At 50.9% G+C, this 14,179-nt stretch overlaps 1 protein-coding gene across 1 annotated transcript; it reads left to right on the top strand.

The window, feature by feature from the left end:
* Positions 1-608: 608 nt before the first annotated feature.
* On the top strand, positions 609-10,365 carry PG998_014368 (uncharacterized protein; the record flags this gene model as incomplete). The annotated part of the gene is made up of 6 exons (XM_066881184.1): positions 609-937; positions 1,001-4,617; positions 4,683-6,920; positions 6,977-7,877; positions 9,302-9,653; positions 9,715-10,365. The coding sequence occupies 6 exons, from the start codon at positions 609-611 to the stop codon at positions 10,363-10,365; spliced, it is 8,088 nt and encodes a 2,695-aa protein (XP_066723715.1).
* Positions 10,366-14,179: the final 3,814 nt, after the last annotated feature.

Here is a 14,179-nt window from a genome sequence, read left to right as displayed (position 1 = left end):
ATACGATAAGTTTCAAGCCAATACAGAGTGATACCATGCCCCCATACAGTGTCTGATATCTGAACTGTTGATCCCCTTGTTAAATCTTTACTTTTCTTTTCATCCATGTGTGTTGGCAGTTTCGATCGCCGGTATGGGCTGGTCACATCTCGTCTCATCTCCTGCTGCCGCAGTACTAGTCACTGCGGGAGGCCCATCTTCTTTTGTTTTGATCCCCCACGACAACAGTTGACTGCAGGATCGCTTAGAACCAGGTCGTCCACTGTATCACTTCTTGGGCTAGCCTCAATATTCCGATATAGTCTCTTGCTCAATCTTAATTGTTAGCTCAGCAGCTTCTTGCAACAAGCATATTTCCTTCATCTATCAGGTCATCGTCTCTGACCAGGGAACTGATATCTCTCCGTTCCCTGGCACAACTTGCTTCCCAGCTTGATTGATGAAAATCTACAGATTATTTAATCAATCTATTCGCCGAGTCTTTTCTTCTATTTATCTTCGTTCATCGCTTCCCAACCAACCCTTCAACCCGACCTGAGCGGTCTACTTCTCCACATCCACGCTTAGTGATTTCCACTGGCAGAAGGTACACATGCTGCAGTAAAAATATGGCGCCCTTCCTTGCCACCATTTTTGAACATCTGGTGCTTCCTGTTAAGCTCCCCGGGCAACAAGAGGAGAACCTCGAGGCTATTGAATCCGACATTGTAGAGCGGATGTCGCGAGCCTGCAAGTCTCTTGCTGAACACACGAGGCCTGAATATACCGCCGTCTGGGACTCTGTACGTCACACTCTGCACACCTGCGTTGATGTGAACAGAGGCTTCCTCGACAGGAACCGTCTTCAGGACTGGTTTCAATCGTTGGAGGTTGGCCATTTCCTGGTTTTGCACATCCGGTGCCAAAATGCCGGACTACTCGTTAGGCGTGAACACAGGTATGTTACCAAAGTTTCGACCTTCGTTGTTATGTCTCTGGATCTTGGAACTGACTGAGGTAGGGACGATTCCGATGTCGTAATATTTGAAGTCATGGAACTTTCGCCGCCATCTGAAGCCGTCCTGGCAACTGAAAATGCACTCCAGAGGGAGTTTCCCGGCCACGCAGTAGAGATACAGATTGACGAGTTTCGAGACGAATGTTTCCAAAAGTCTTTATCCCAGTTTCTCGATCAGGCAAACTCAGAGCATCTGTACGAGTTTGCAGCACACGCCAGCAAGGCCGGTGTGGCCCTCAACGAAGTTCGTGGTACGGTCAACCCTGCCTTGATCACACAGATGCTGATGCCGATGCTGGAGGCCGTTGGCAAACCATCCCAGGTTCCACGTCTGCGAAAAAGCACCAGAGATGATGCCAACCTCTCTCCTCCCGGCATGCCTTGGCGAAGATTGCCGTTCTGGCTGTTAATTCGCGTTGCTGTCCAGCGCCAGCTCTATTTGGCCCACGGATCGGCCGAAGGATATGCGTATTACAAATTACTAGTTGCTACAATGCTCATGCATCTTCTACAGGACGGAGTTGATGAATTAGCCCTCGACTCTGTGGGCACTCTGTCATCGAAGATTTGCCGCCGACTGGCAAAGCTCGAGATGGAGAAGGCCAAAGCTGTTCCAACATCACGGACGCTGAGTGTTTTACTCGAGAATACAGGCCAGATGTTCAAGGACGCAGTCAAGACCGCCACGGATCATGTCATCAAAGCTTGGGATGACTATAAACAGAGGACAAAGAGACCGATCCCCCGCTTGCCTCGTCATGCCCAGCCCAGAGACCTGCAGCTTTCGCTTCCTAACAGTGGCGCACATATTCAGAGACTTCTCAACACCAAACTCGTGTGGGACCAGGGGCGTATCAGCCGCGCACTCCCAGAACTGACGGGCTCAATGAAGCAGTTCAGCGAATTCTCTCTGTTGTACTTCCAATTAGCGAGTTCCGAAGACGAGGTCATGGCGAGAGACGTTGACTCCCCTCAAACTTCATTCCAAGCAGAATGTATTCACCTGGCGCAAAGCATCGATACTTTGATGGGAAAGCCTCTTGAGTCCTACAATTCCAATGCCGAGCAAATGAGCAACCTGGTCCTGAAGGTGTTTGAACGATGGACCCAGCTCGATAAGCTCGTCAGCTCGGCTTGCCCGCTTCTCAAGGAGTTCCATCCTATCTTCAAACCGGAACTTCTCAATTCACTACAAATCAGCACCTACACAGGTCTCCGTAAACTCCGTCAAATCCAGGACCATCTTTCTATTCGTGTTGCAGAGTCTCTCGATACGAATGGATCCATCCTCTCTGCCACTGGCCAAGACTCCTTTGCGGTCAAGTACTACAAGCAGTCTACGAAGCTCCGGGGCATGGGCAAAAAGATCGAGGCCGACTCGAATTTCTCACGAAATGCCAAGATACAGGAGTGGGAGTTGTATAATTCCAATTACGTTTCGTTGACTCAAGATGGCCAAGCCGCAACTTGCACTTGCTCTATTGGAACAGACCGAATCAGGAACTCCTACGGCTGTCGCAGATGCGGTATTTATGGAAAACGTTCCCGGTTGAGCATTTCTATTCACGAGGACTACCTTCCATCTGAGGAGCATCATAAAGCCGTCGCCTTATTTGAACTCGAGATGCCATTTCATTTTGCAGTGTATCGGGACGTAACCTGGAATATTGTCGCCACTCTGGCACATCCGGGCAGAGAAGCCGACCCAACACCCCCGACAACACTTCTGGATCAGTACGAGCAGCTCAATTGTCATCTCAACAAAAGTATTCCTCGTGGCAACATCACCCTAGCTTCAATTCCGAAATCCTTCTTGGGCACTCACTATAAGAAGCAGAAGACTAGAATACCAGTGAAAAATGTCACGCTTCCCAACGCTCTCAAGTTCGAGTACTATGATAAGACTCGCAAGCTTTGGACGAAAAGCCTGCGCAACGAGCTGACGATACAACATCTATGTGGTATTTACGTGCCACAAGCATTACGATCAACGGTTATACCACCTACTGAGCATCCTCTACCTTATATGTCCGGCCCGACATCGTACGAGATCGTGGCAAACCAGACTTTATGCCCCCAGGATGTCCCAGAAAAAGAGTTCACCACAATGCAGCAGCTCCTTGCGAGTAGTGGCTTGCGATGGCTCACGATGGTTCGTGAGCTAAATTCGCCCAATCTAAACTTCAGTACCGACGAGACAGTGCGATTCTTCAGTGCCCTCGCAATGCAAGCTGGGCCTGCCGACGGAGCGGCCGATGGTTTAGGTGTTGTTCACTCGGCGTTTAGGGATCCGACATTCCGCCAGCTTCTCCTTGACCAGATTGACAACCGTCTACGATCAATCTCGCCGAACTGGCGAGAGGCACCTTGCATGGAGATGCTTCTCACATTGAGTCTCCAATTATACGAACTTGACAGATCCGAAACTCGCTTGAAGGCTCTCAAGCTCATCAACACGATCCGCAAGACAACACTGGAATGGATGACATCCTTGCGACAAGAGACACGGCTCTCCGAAGATCCACATACAGTCCGTGTCACAGCGGAACGATCATTGTATGCTGCTTTGCTGTGTCGGAGAACCTTCACAGTTCTTGTGCAGACTCGCTCGACGATGGAGGAAGACGAACTCGCTGCGTATGTTCGAGCAACCATTGCGATTCAACTCAACCTCGTCATCGACCCGGAAAAGCTGCAGCCACAAGTGAAGGCCATGCTGATTCGAGACATCAAGTTGGCCTTCCGACTTCGTGATATCATTCGCTCGGCTATCAAGTGCTGTTCGAATGGTCTCTCGCGGGCAGTGAACGAGATTTGGTCTGATGTTGGTGGCAGCGATACTCAAGTTTTCTCCGCCTGGGAACCTGTGCACACCACAAAAACACAGGGCTGGAACAACAACACCTGGTTCGTATCAGTTGCAACTCGCACAATAGGGTCCAACCGCTTCCAGCAGGCAATTCACTACAACTGTCTCGAGGGCCATTTGCTCGTAGACGGAAAGGCCTTGGGCAAGCTTCCGTCCGAGATACGAGAATCGGAAGATGTCAAGGAGCTCTTTGGTAACGCTCATCTCATAACCATCCCCTCAAGGATGCCGGGGATGACGCATTCGTTGATTCAAAATCCGAAGGGACATCAGATCCATTTCGGATTGCGCAGAGACATGGTGGTGATCCGTGACCACACAAGAGAGGGCTTATTGGAATTACTTCCTCGAGCCAAGTTACGGGCAAGAGGCATCTATGACTTACCAGCAGGTTTGATAGACGACTGTATTCACTGGCTTCATCTCGACTCCGCTCGCCTTGAGATTCGGCGAAAGCCAAATATCTGGAAAGTAAAGAAGGCAAGCAACTGGATTTTGGATCTGCACAGCCGCACCGCTACCAAGAAGAAGGTCCAGCTTGTCGACCCTCATTCGGTGCTGGCCAGAGAGGTTGCCCTCGTATTCAAGAGTTTCGAAGACCCTCGACGTCTCACAATCTATCAGCCCAAATCTGGCTCCCTATGCGTCGAGCTGAAACATTTAGATCTGAACTTTGCCGTGCGTGACCAGTTGCTCTATTGCCGGGAGCTGGAGATGGAAATTGACCCCGATCAAGACGCAGGGACTTTTTGTGAGTTTAACAACCAATACTTTGAGCCGAGTGATTGCCGAACGCTAATTAAAATTGGATTGAAGATGGACTAGAAAGCAAAATTGTCCTCCGAGGCACTGAGAACCACAACAGTCGCAGTATTATTACTCCCTCAGGCCCCCTGACCTGGAAACGTGACGGCATACACGTTGCTGTTGATGCTGCGAAGGGGAACGAGTACTTCCGGTTTCATATCGACAGCACCCTTGGGAGGCTCACGTGTATTCCCGAGTCTCGACTGCTATACACGAAGGCGCTTTTCCATGCGATTACCTCTTTTCAACTCCCCGACCCCCTTACTGGGCGGACGGGTTCAGAAGAAGCCTTGTCGCTTCTCACATCTGGCATTTACCAGCCCTGGCAACCTTTGATGGGCGGGCACCGGAAAATTCTCGACACTATTTCATCACTGACCCCCAAGCGAGAATATTACCCAAAGGATAAACTGATCCTACAAACAGTGGTATGGGATACACATGCTACAACGACCATCCAAAGCGACCTTTATGCCAGTGTTGCCCGCCACATATTATCAACATCGTCCGACCTCTGCAATTTCAGTCTCCCGCCACTGCCCCAAGATTCCACAGCAGACGATCCCGAGCCTTCTCACCTCAGACGGAGAGGCGAGTTTTATAGAAGTCGATACGAGAGGTCAAATGCGGCGTCGGAAAAACTCCCAGCTGCAGTAGACAAGACGTATGAGTCGCGCGATGGCCATGCCCGGACATCACCACGGTCAGTAAATGTGTACCAGATCGCTATGTTCCTACGGGCACCAAAACTACGTTTCACAATGGCCAAAGATATTTTAGATCTGCTCAGCAAGTGGAAGTTCATCGGCGGCTTCAACGAAACTGATGACGCGGCAGCGGCACTTCCATTGGATGAACTCATCGACACGAGTGTAGATGAGCAATGGGGGAACCTCGTGAACTACTGCCGCAGATCGACACTGCAAACCAGGCCGAGGGTTATGCTCCGTCTGTGTTTACTCGCATTCAGCCGCACATCCAACCTGGACATGATCAAGATGTTCGTTGCATTTGCTAGCATCCCTCAGTTAAAGGACCTTGTACCTCCGGAAAGAACCTCCTTCATAGACTTCAAGGTCGACGAGCGTCCAGACCCGGCTAGACTGGAGGCAGCTATGGAACCAGCTTATGTGGACTATGTTGACGTACGCCGTCTGAAATCTCAAGCTCAGGCCATGAGAAGACAGCAGCACCGTATGAACATGCGAGAAAGTGGCCGGAAGTTTGTGGATTACCTCCTTGCCCAATGGCCCATCCATACTCCGGCTGTTGGAAGGTTTAGCACTGAATATGTGAAAACACATGCAGTGCTTCAGCTGATAAAGCCAGAATGGGACCGACTCGTCGGAAACAGGCAGCTAGTCCACTATGTTGAGCAAGTTCAATCGGTTCTCGATACGATCCGTGGATCTGAGGATGAAGCAACACCGACCCAGTGGATCATGGAACCCGACATTGTCGGTCCACGTCCAGGTGGCTTAGTTGTGCCGTCATTATCAAGAGACCTGATGTCCAAAACAAGATCGGCGAGCTCATACGTAGAACAGAGCTGGACAAAGGGCTCTCCGACATTCCCATCGGCCGCAGGTCATTCCAAGGTGACTGCGCATCCAGCAAGCACTCTTAAGGCCATGGAAGAGTTAGGCCGTATACTGCGGCATTTCTCGACTTCTCAGGACCAACTCCGCCAGCGGTACACATCGGACTTGGAGAATAGCCTTCGAGCCTACAAGGCAAGTTCTCCGAAATCCAAGAATCAGCATGTACCTCCGACCTGGGAGGAAATTGAGAGTTTAGTCAATACCACCAGCGAGATGGAGCAAGAGCAGTCGACTCTCATTTGCCAAGCATTGTCAGACAGAGATTGCCGACATGTATGGCTTAAGGCAGGACTTCTTTGGCCCTGCACGACACGCATAACTCTCTTGGAGCAGCTCCAGTCCCATGTTCGACTTTCACTCGACTCTGGTATGAAGAGGATGCTGACCGATCTCGGGGTCCTCATCACCACCTTACAAAAGCTTCGCCGTATGCAAGGAGCACTGATTCAGGGTCGTAATGACAGGTTTTTGGAAGAGTTGAGCAATGAGGGCCACGTTGGTTGGAACCCTGTGGAATATCCAGAGTGGCTTCTTATTGAGATCGACAGCGACCTCCTCATTCGACCTGACCAAGTCAAGGTTGCGCACGCAATCATCTCGCCGAAGTCTGAGAGGAACAGTTTGCTTCAGATGAATATGGGTCAAGGTAAGATCCAATGACTCGATGCTGGCGCTCAGATGTGATGACTGACAGAACAGTAGGGAAAACATCTGTGGTTATGCCTATGGCGGCATCGATCATAGCGAATGGTGATCAGCTCGCAAGATTGATTATTCCGAAAGCTCTCCTGCTCCCGACTGCCCAGGTACTAATGTTACGAGTGGGTGGATTGCTCGGGAAGAGCGTACTTCATATCCCTTTTTCGCGCAAGTCTCCAACAAGCACACACATGATGGATAAGTACATACGATTCCATCAAGAGACCAAGCGACGTCGCGGCGTGGTCTTGACTACGCCCGAGTCCAAACTCTCTTACCAACTAAGCGGGCTCCAGCGGCTCAAAGATGGCCACGTGGCAGAGGCGCTGAAGATGATTGAGTTCCAGGGGTGGCTGACGAAGAATGCTCGGGAGATCATGGACGAGTCCGACTTCACCTTGGCGGTGAAGACACAGTTGATTTACCCCAGCGGCTCACGGGAGGCTCTAGATGGGCACCCCCAGCGATGGGAGGTGGTGGAGAATTTGCTACAACTTATCGAGGATCACCTACCTGATCTCCAGAAGAAGTTTAAGAACAGTCTCAACCTCGTCGCTCGCGACGGTGGCTTCCCTATCGCCCACATCCTGGACGACAAGGTGGAGGAAGAGTTGAACAGATGGCTGATCCAGGATATCGCCAAAGGCACAACGCCGTTTCTTCGACTCGATCGTCTAGTAACGCCCAGACTATATGCCCAGATCATCGACGCCTTGTCAAACCGGAACACTACCTGCGACACGATCGAGGGGCTTTCGTCTAAGTTCAGCGACCCCCCTTCAGCCTATAAAAACCTTCTGCTCGTGCACGGCCTGCTAGGCAATGGGATCCTGGTACTTTGTATCAAGAAGAGATGGAATGTGCAATACGGGTTGCACCCCAAACGTGACCCGATCGCTGTGCCGTACGAAGCCAAGGGGGTGCCCCACGAGCAGTCTGAGTTTGGGCACCCGGATATAGCGATCGGCTTGACCTGCCTGTCGTTCTATTACGCTGGAATCTCGATGGAGCAGGCTCGAGAGTCACTGAGGGAGGTTCTCAAATCCGAGGACCCGGCCGCCGAGTTTGATCGGTGGACAGGGTCCACACAAGAACTACCTGACGGCCTTCAACACTGGAGTTCGATCAATATAGATGACGATAAGCAGATGATGCAGATATGGACTTGTCTTAGGCGCAACCGAAGCGTCATTAACCACTACATGAATCGCTTCGTATTCCCTGTCCATGCAAGTCAATTCACGGTCAAGCTGCAAGCATCCGGCTGGGACTTGCCTCAATTCTCTCCTAAGTCGGAAGGCGGTGGAGCAAGCCTTACCACTGGCTTCAGTGGGACGAATGATATTCGATCCCTTCTCCCCATGACAATCCGGCAGGATGACCTGTCAAGCCTGCACCAGACCAGCGCAGAAGTCTTGACCTATCTCCTCCAGGAACGGAACCGTGGATACTGCCTAGCCGCAAAGTCCACCCAGGCGTGGACCGAAGAGGAGCTTCTGAGCGACCTAAGAAAGAGGCGTATCAGGCTGCTCATAGACGCGGGGGCCTATATCCTTGACATGGATAACGCGACAGTCGCAGCCAAATGGTTGGAAATTGATTGGGAGGCGAAAGCGGCGGTCTATTTTGGGAACGACAATCGAGCTTGGATCCATCACAGAAGCGAGAAAGTGGACACCCCTCTACTGGCCACGGCTTTCGCGGACAGTCTGGGTGAATGCGTTGTCTACATCGACGAAGCTCATACTCGGGGTACTGACATGAAATTTCCTTTCGATGCGAAAGGCGCCGTTACACTGGCTCTTGGTCAAACCAAGGACCATACGGTCCAAGGTACACCGAACAAATTCAAGGCTTTTACGATGAAATTAGTACTAATCGTTTGACAGCTGCCATGCGACTTCGTCAACTAGGGACAACTCAGTCTGTTGTCTTCTATGCTCCGCCAGAGGTCCATCAAAGCATTCTCGATGTACGGAGCCGAGGCAATTACGCAATGACTACTGGCCCAAGGCCTGTCGCGATTGACTCGGCTCATGTAGTCGTCTGGCTCATTGAACAGACCTGCCGTGGCATGGAACAGCTCCAGGACCTCTACCAGGCACAAGGGGCTGACTTTTGTAGCCGTGCCAGTGCCGCGGCGGAGCACGCCGAACTCCTCGGAGATTCTATACATAGGCGAGCCTACCTCGACGTGATTGAGCAGCACGAGCGCCAGACCCTAGAGAATATGTATGGCGGTGTTTGTCTCGATAGTGGCGGCGATGCACCCTCGCGTAGTGCGGACATCAGATTGCCTAAGCTAGCCGAATTTATCAAGAAGCTAAGGAACCATCGCCGAGCTGCTACTAGCGCCACTTCCCACGCCGCGGCCGATCTCTTCGCCGAGGTCGAGCAGGAGCGGGAAGTCGAATTCCAGGTGGAGGAGATTAGACAGGTTCGAAAGCCTGTGAAATACACTGCGCTCGAGTTCTCAACCGTTGACGACGACATCTTGAAATTTGTCAAGACGGGTCATGGTGATCGCTTGCTAAAGTTCATGCATGTTTTCGAGTCACTTGCAGAGACAGGTATCGGCATGCAGTACGGCATACAGCGCACGCTGTCCCACCTCTACGTGTCCGACGAATTCAGGAGGACCATCCATCTTGCACCAGGTCAGCTGAACGATAACTTTTTAGTAAGTCGAAATATCACACGGGATTCAGGCTATTCTAGAGATCGGCTAACTTTTACTGTAGCGACCGGTGGAATGGGTCCTCTGGAACCCGTCTAGCAAGTTGGCCCTGGTTGTAATTCCAGAGGAGGCAGAGATCCTGTTGGAGACCATCCGACGGCAAGAAAGACCACACGTGCATCTCATACTATACGCAGCTCCCGCCAACAAATCCATGCGTAGCCTTGGAGACCTGACGTTTTACGTGGTGCCTGAGCTGCCGGCTGGCTACACGATGCCCAGGTGGCTTACCATCGAGCTCGGCGTCTTTGCCGGTCGGCTCTATATCGATTATGGCGATTATGCAGCGATCCGAGATGGAATTCTAGACGTCTACCCAGAGGCCGACTCGAATGACGGAGAGCCGGGGCTCGCCGGTACGATCACGGCCACCAACCCTACGGCATTCCTCCTGGACTGGCTTACCCTCCGGCGCCGTGGCCAGGACATCCTACACACCCCGATGGGCTACCTCTGTCAGGGCCGCTCTCTCGCTGCGGACCACTACCTGTTCGCGGCCGTTGAAGGGAGTCGGAATGGCATAGCCAAGAAGGCTACGCAGTCCAACGGTGTCTATAGTACCAACGGAGCCCATGATATCGACGATCATGAATCTGAGATTGAGGAAGAGGAACATGAACCCCGCCACGCCATGATTCCGGAGGACTCTAACTAGCGCCAAATTAATCGTTGTAACCGTACCATCACGTCGTTATATATATTTATTGGAGGCTGGTAGATTGCAAATAATATGTATCTACGGCGAACTGAGGAAATGCCACAATTGCTTTCCTGTCCCTTCCAACTCTCCCCTCGTTTTCTCTCGCGAAGCTTGGTCTAAAGCCTTTAGTATTGAGGACAGAGCTTCCCAGTTAGGGTTCGGATTTTTGAGTAAGCGGTATTGCGCTGGCGACTTTGCGAATAGCTTAACTTTGATCACATATTATGTCCACCCATGTGTAAATCCACCCGTGAATAACTTTATTACTACTCTACCTATACATTCAAGCCTCCCGGTTGATGGATGGTGAGCTAAGGAGCGGCTGCTGGAAGAGCTTCGCGTCCGCAATGACGGCGAGGATGGAGGGAGTCGAGACGTGCCCGCCGCAGCCGCAATCGAAACCTCGACCCCGACCACCATCTCCACGACAGCCAGTGTGACAAGGGCAATAAGGGCTTGGTTCTGATTCAGCTAATAATTGGCTATGGCACTTCTAGGGGCTCTGATCTGATCTGTCTTCTCTCCTTCTAGGAGGGTGATTCGCCTGACTTATATACACCTTGTCTGGCATCCTTTAGGCCCCTGTTTGTTTCTTTACCGCTGTATCCCTTCAGAAATGTGGTTATCCGTTGGTCCGGTGTGTATGTCTCTGCCTGATATGCATGTGACAGTTTCGTTAGACGCCTCGAAAATCGACCTCCCAGGCCCGGCAGATGGGGGCGCAGCGCTTGATGGCCAACGTAGCGCTGCATCAACGAGAAAAATGCCACAGGCAAGTGAGGTGCCGAAGGGACAGGAGCATTCAACTTCTACGGAAATGGCCAAGGCATATAAGCAGTATCAGGAAACCATCAAAGCGATTTTCACTGACATCAGCAATGGTGTCCTGGTTTCTGCCAGCACATCGCTGTTGAATGTTCCGACTGGTTGCTCTCGGAAGTTATGGAATTGGGTATGTATGAGGAATGTCTCTATGGTAGCGGCAGTCCTGCTGATAATAGGCTCTCCAGGTCTGGCTACTGATAATCCACAACTACACCATGACCGCATGAAGCTTTGGCATGATTTCAACCATGCATGGCTAGCTTTACTGCAGAAGCAGAAAGACATGGATGGCTGTCTCAGGCATGGCACCTCAGAGGGGCCAGGCACTCGTGAGCAAAGAGAACCTCAAGACAATGGGCAGCGATATTGTACGGCTTTGTGATGCGATCGAAAGACACGGACTTGTTGACTATGAGTACGGTGTGTGGGAAGAACCCATTATTGACAGTATGCTATCTCTGCAGGTGGAGCTCACCCCACGACTTGTGAGTCTTGGCTGATTTGGAAGTAGTTCTTACGGAATGTCTCGACTTCTACGAAAATACGGACGAGTCCGGAGACACATCCCTCGCGAACCCTTCCGCCTCGAGGTAGTATCGTTCTGCGTAGTGGCTCCGAGTGGCATGCTGACCCCTGAATCTGATGGATGATTACGACACGGAGACTTGGGCAAAGAGTGAATGTCGTTGTCATCTAACTCGGAAGACTCCTATTTTAACCTCACAGCCCGGCCTAGGCCATCTACGCGAGGTGTCGGATACACTTGGAGAAGGAAGTGCATACACATCAAGACTGAGATGCAAGATGTGCCGCGGAAATGTAAATACCATTAGCATCCTCGCAGCAGAAACATGTCCCGCGGTTGTTCATGCACTAGCTATCTAGTCGCTTTTTCACTTTCCATGAGAACTACTATTGGTTACATTCCTCGATGCAGTGCTGCCGTTGGTGTACAGCGATTCGGAACGCTTTCTAAATAGCTGGTGGGTCGTAATTGGCCGGGTCAAGACCAAGTGCATCGAAAGGGCTATACTCTAGCCAGGATGATTGAGGGTGGTGAGGGTGGTGAGGATGGTGAGGATGGTGAGGATGGTGAGGATGGTGAGGATGGTGAGGATGGTGAGGATGGTGAGGATGGTGAGGATGGTGAGGATGGTAGGGTGGGGTAAATTGGATTGGCAAATAAATAGTTCACATCCATTTATCTAGACTGGAAAATGGTTTCACCGTAAACCGGCGAATGGTAAAGCTTACACCGCCCACTTTCCTCCCGTTATTTAGACTAGCGCACAACACATACCAAGGACCCTGACTAAAATGAGGATACTGCGACCTTTTACGTAGAAACAATGATAGGATAGGAAGATTAGTAATGCTTTAAGATTGTTTAAGATTTAAACCACAATCTGACTTTTGCTTGCATTGTTAGATTCAATTATTAGCTGAATCAGAACCAAGCCCTTACTGTTCCCAACTCCCCCGAGTTGAATGGGAAGTGCGCCGGCCGTACGTCGTGTGCAATCTCTTCCCACCAGGATCACCGTGGAGGCTAGGACCAAGGGATCACGGGAGCGCAGAAGGGACGACAGTAGCGTTAGATTGTTGGTTACTGTACCGAACTAGAGCTGAAAACATGCTTCAACATAAGCATACACAGAGTTGCCGTGTGATATTTGACGCATTAACATGTGCCACGTCTTCACCCGAACTGCATGCCGCTGAGACTCGTCCGAAGGTCCTCCAGCATTCCCACCATCTTCTTTGCCAAGGTGTCCCGCTGCAACTTGCGTCTATAGTCCTTGTAGTAGTCTGGCGCGTGCCTCGCTCCATTCTGCACAGATCCTCTTGGACGGCTTGCCTGCGACAGCTTTGCACCGTTTCCCCCATTCTAGCAGGGCATTGCCGTGGTTGAGTCGACACGATCCTTGAGGTCGAGAAATCTCTGCACTGTAAAGGATCCCTTCTCATCTGTCCGGTTGTAGATGTTCACGACGTAGAAGTTCTCTATGGGCGTTTCACCTGCGACAACCAGCCCGTGAGCCTTTGCGTTTGCTGCAGGAACCTGTACTCGATGTCAATAGAACGATTGCGCTGGGCCGAACACACGGCGACTTACAGCTGTTCGACCTTCTGTGTGCTGTTCAGTCCTGTGGTTAGACATACACATCGCTCCGATGGCGCGGAAAGCCTACAAAGTCGTGAAACCGGTGATTTGTGGGTGCATGTAAGTCGGAGTCTTCTGCTGGTGGTAGGATGGTGGTATACTTACTTTTTAGTGGTGGGCCAGCTCGGACTGGACAGCCTCGAACTTGCCCAGCAACTCATTCACCTTGTGCAGCAGTTGGGTATCACCTGACGTTCTTCATTCTCAGTACAACGCGTAGACTAGATGTAGTGACCTTGAGGTGACGGCGAGCTGAAGGGAACTGAGTCGAGGCCTTTCTTTAAGGACCCGTTCAAATCGGACTCTACCATGTTTCGTCAGAGACGGAGAAAAAGAATATTTCTATCCCAATATTCGACTACATCTAGCTATTATAAAGGAAGATATGTGTATAACCAACAAGAAGGAAGAGGAAGAGCGTCTTGTTTGGGTAAAGGCTTTTACCGAGAATAATTGGGATTTGGTGGATGAGGAATAATAGTACTTCTCGAACCTTATAAACAAGCCAGCTAAAACAAGAAACTAACAATCAAACACATCCATCGACTCGATGGTACAGTAAAATTCAGGTTCAGCGTCCGCCATTCAAACATGAAAAGAATAAGCCTCAGGTACAGTACACTAATCTTCCACTAGCACATACCATTGGTTCCGGAGAGGGGACGTGCAGTGCTCAAGTACTAGATGGGAAACATTCGTATGTTAGAAGTGCAGCGGCAGGTATCAGTTCCATCCAAACGAAACAGCAGACAAACAGCAGAAATGGACAGTGCAACACGC

This window comes from Apiospora kogelbergensis (genome assembly GCF_038363985.1).
Source record: "Apiospora kogelbergensis strain CBS 113332 chromosome Unknown utg000011l_segment0_segment0, whole genome shotgun sequence".
Lineage (NCBI taxonomy): Eukaryota > Fungi > Ascomycota > Sordariomycetes > Amphisphaeriales > Apiosporaceae > Apiospora > Apiospora kogelbergensis.
Note: the sequence above shows the minus strand (reverse complement) of the source record. Positions and strands in the feature narration are given on the sequence as shown.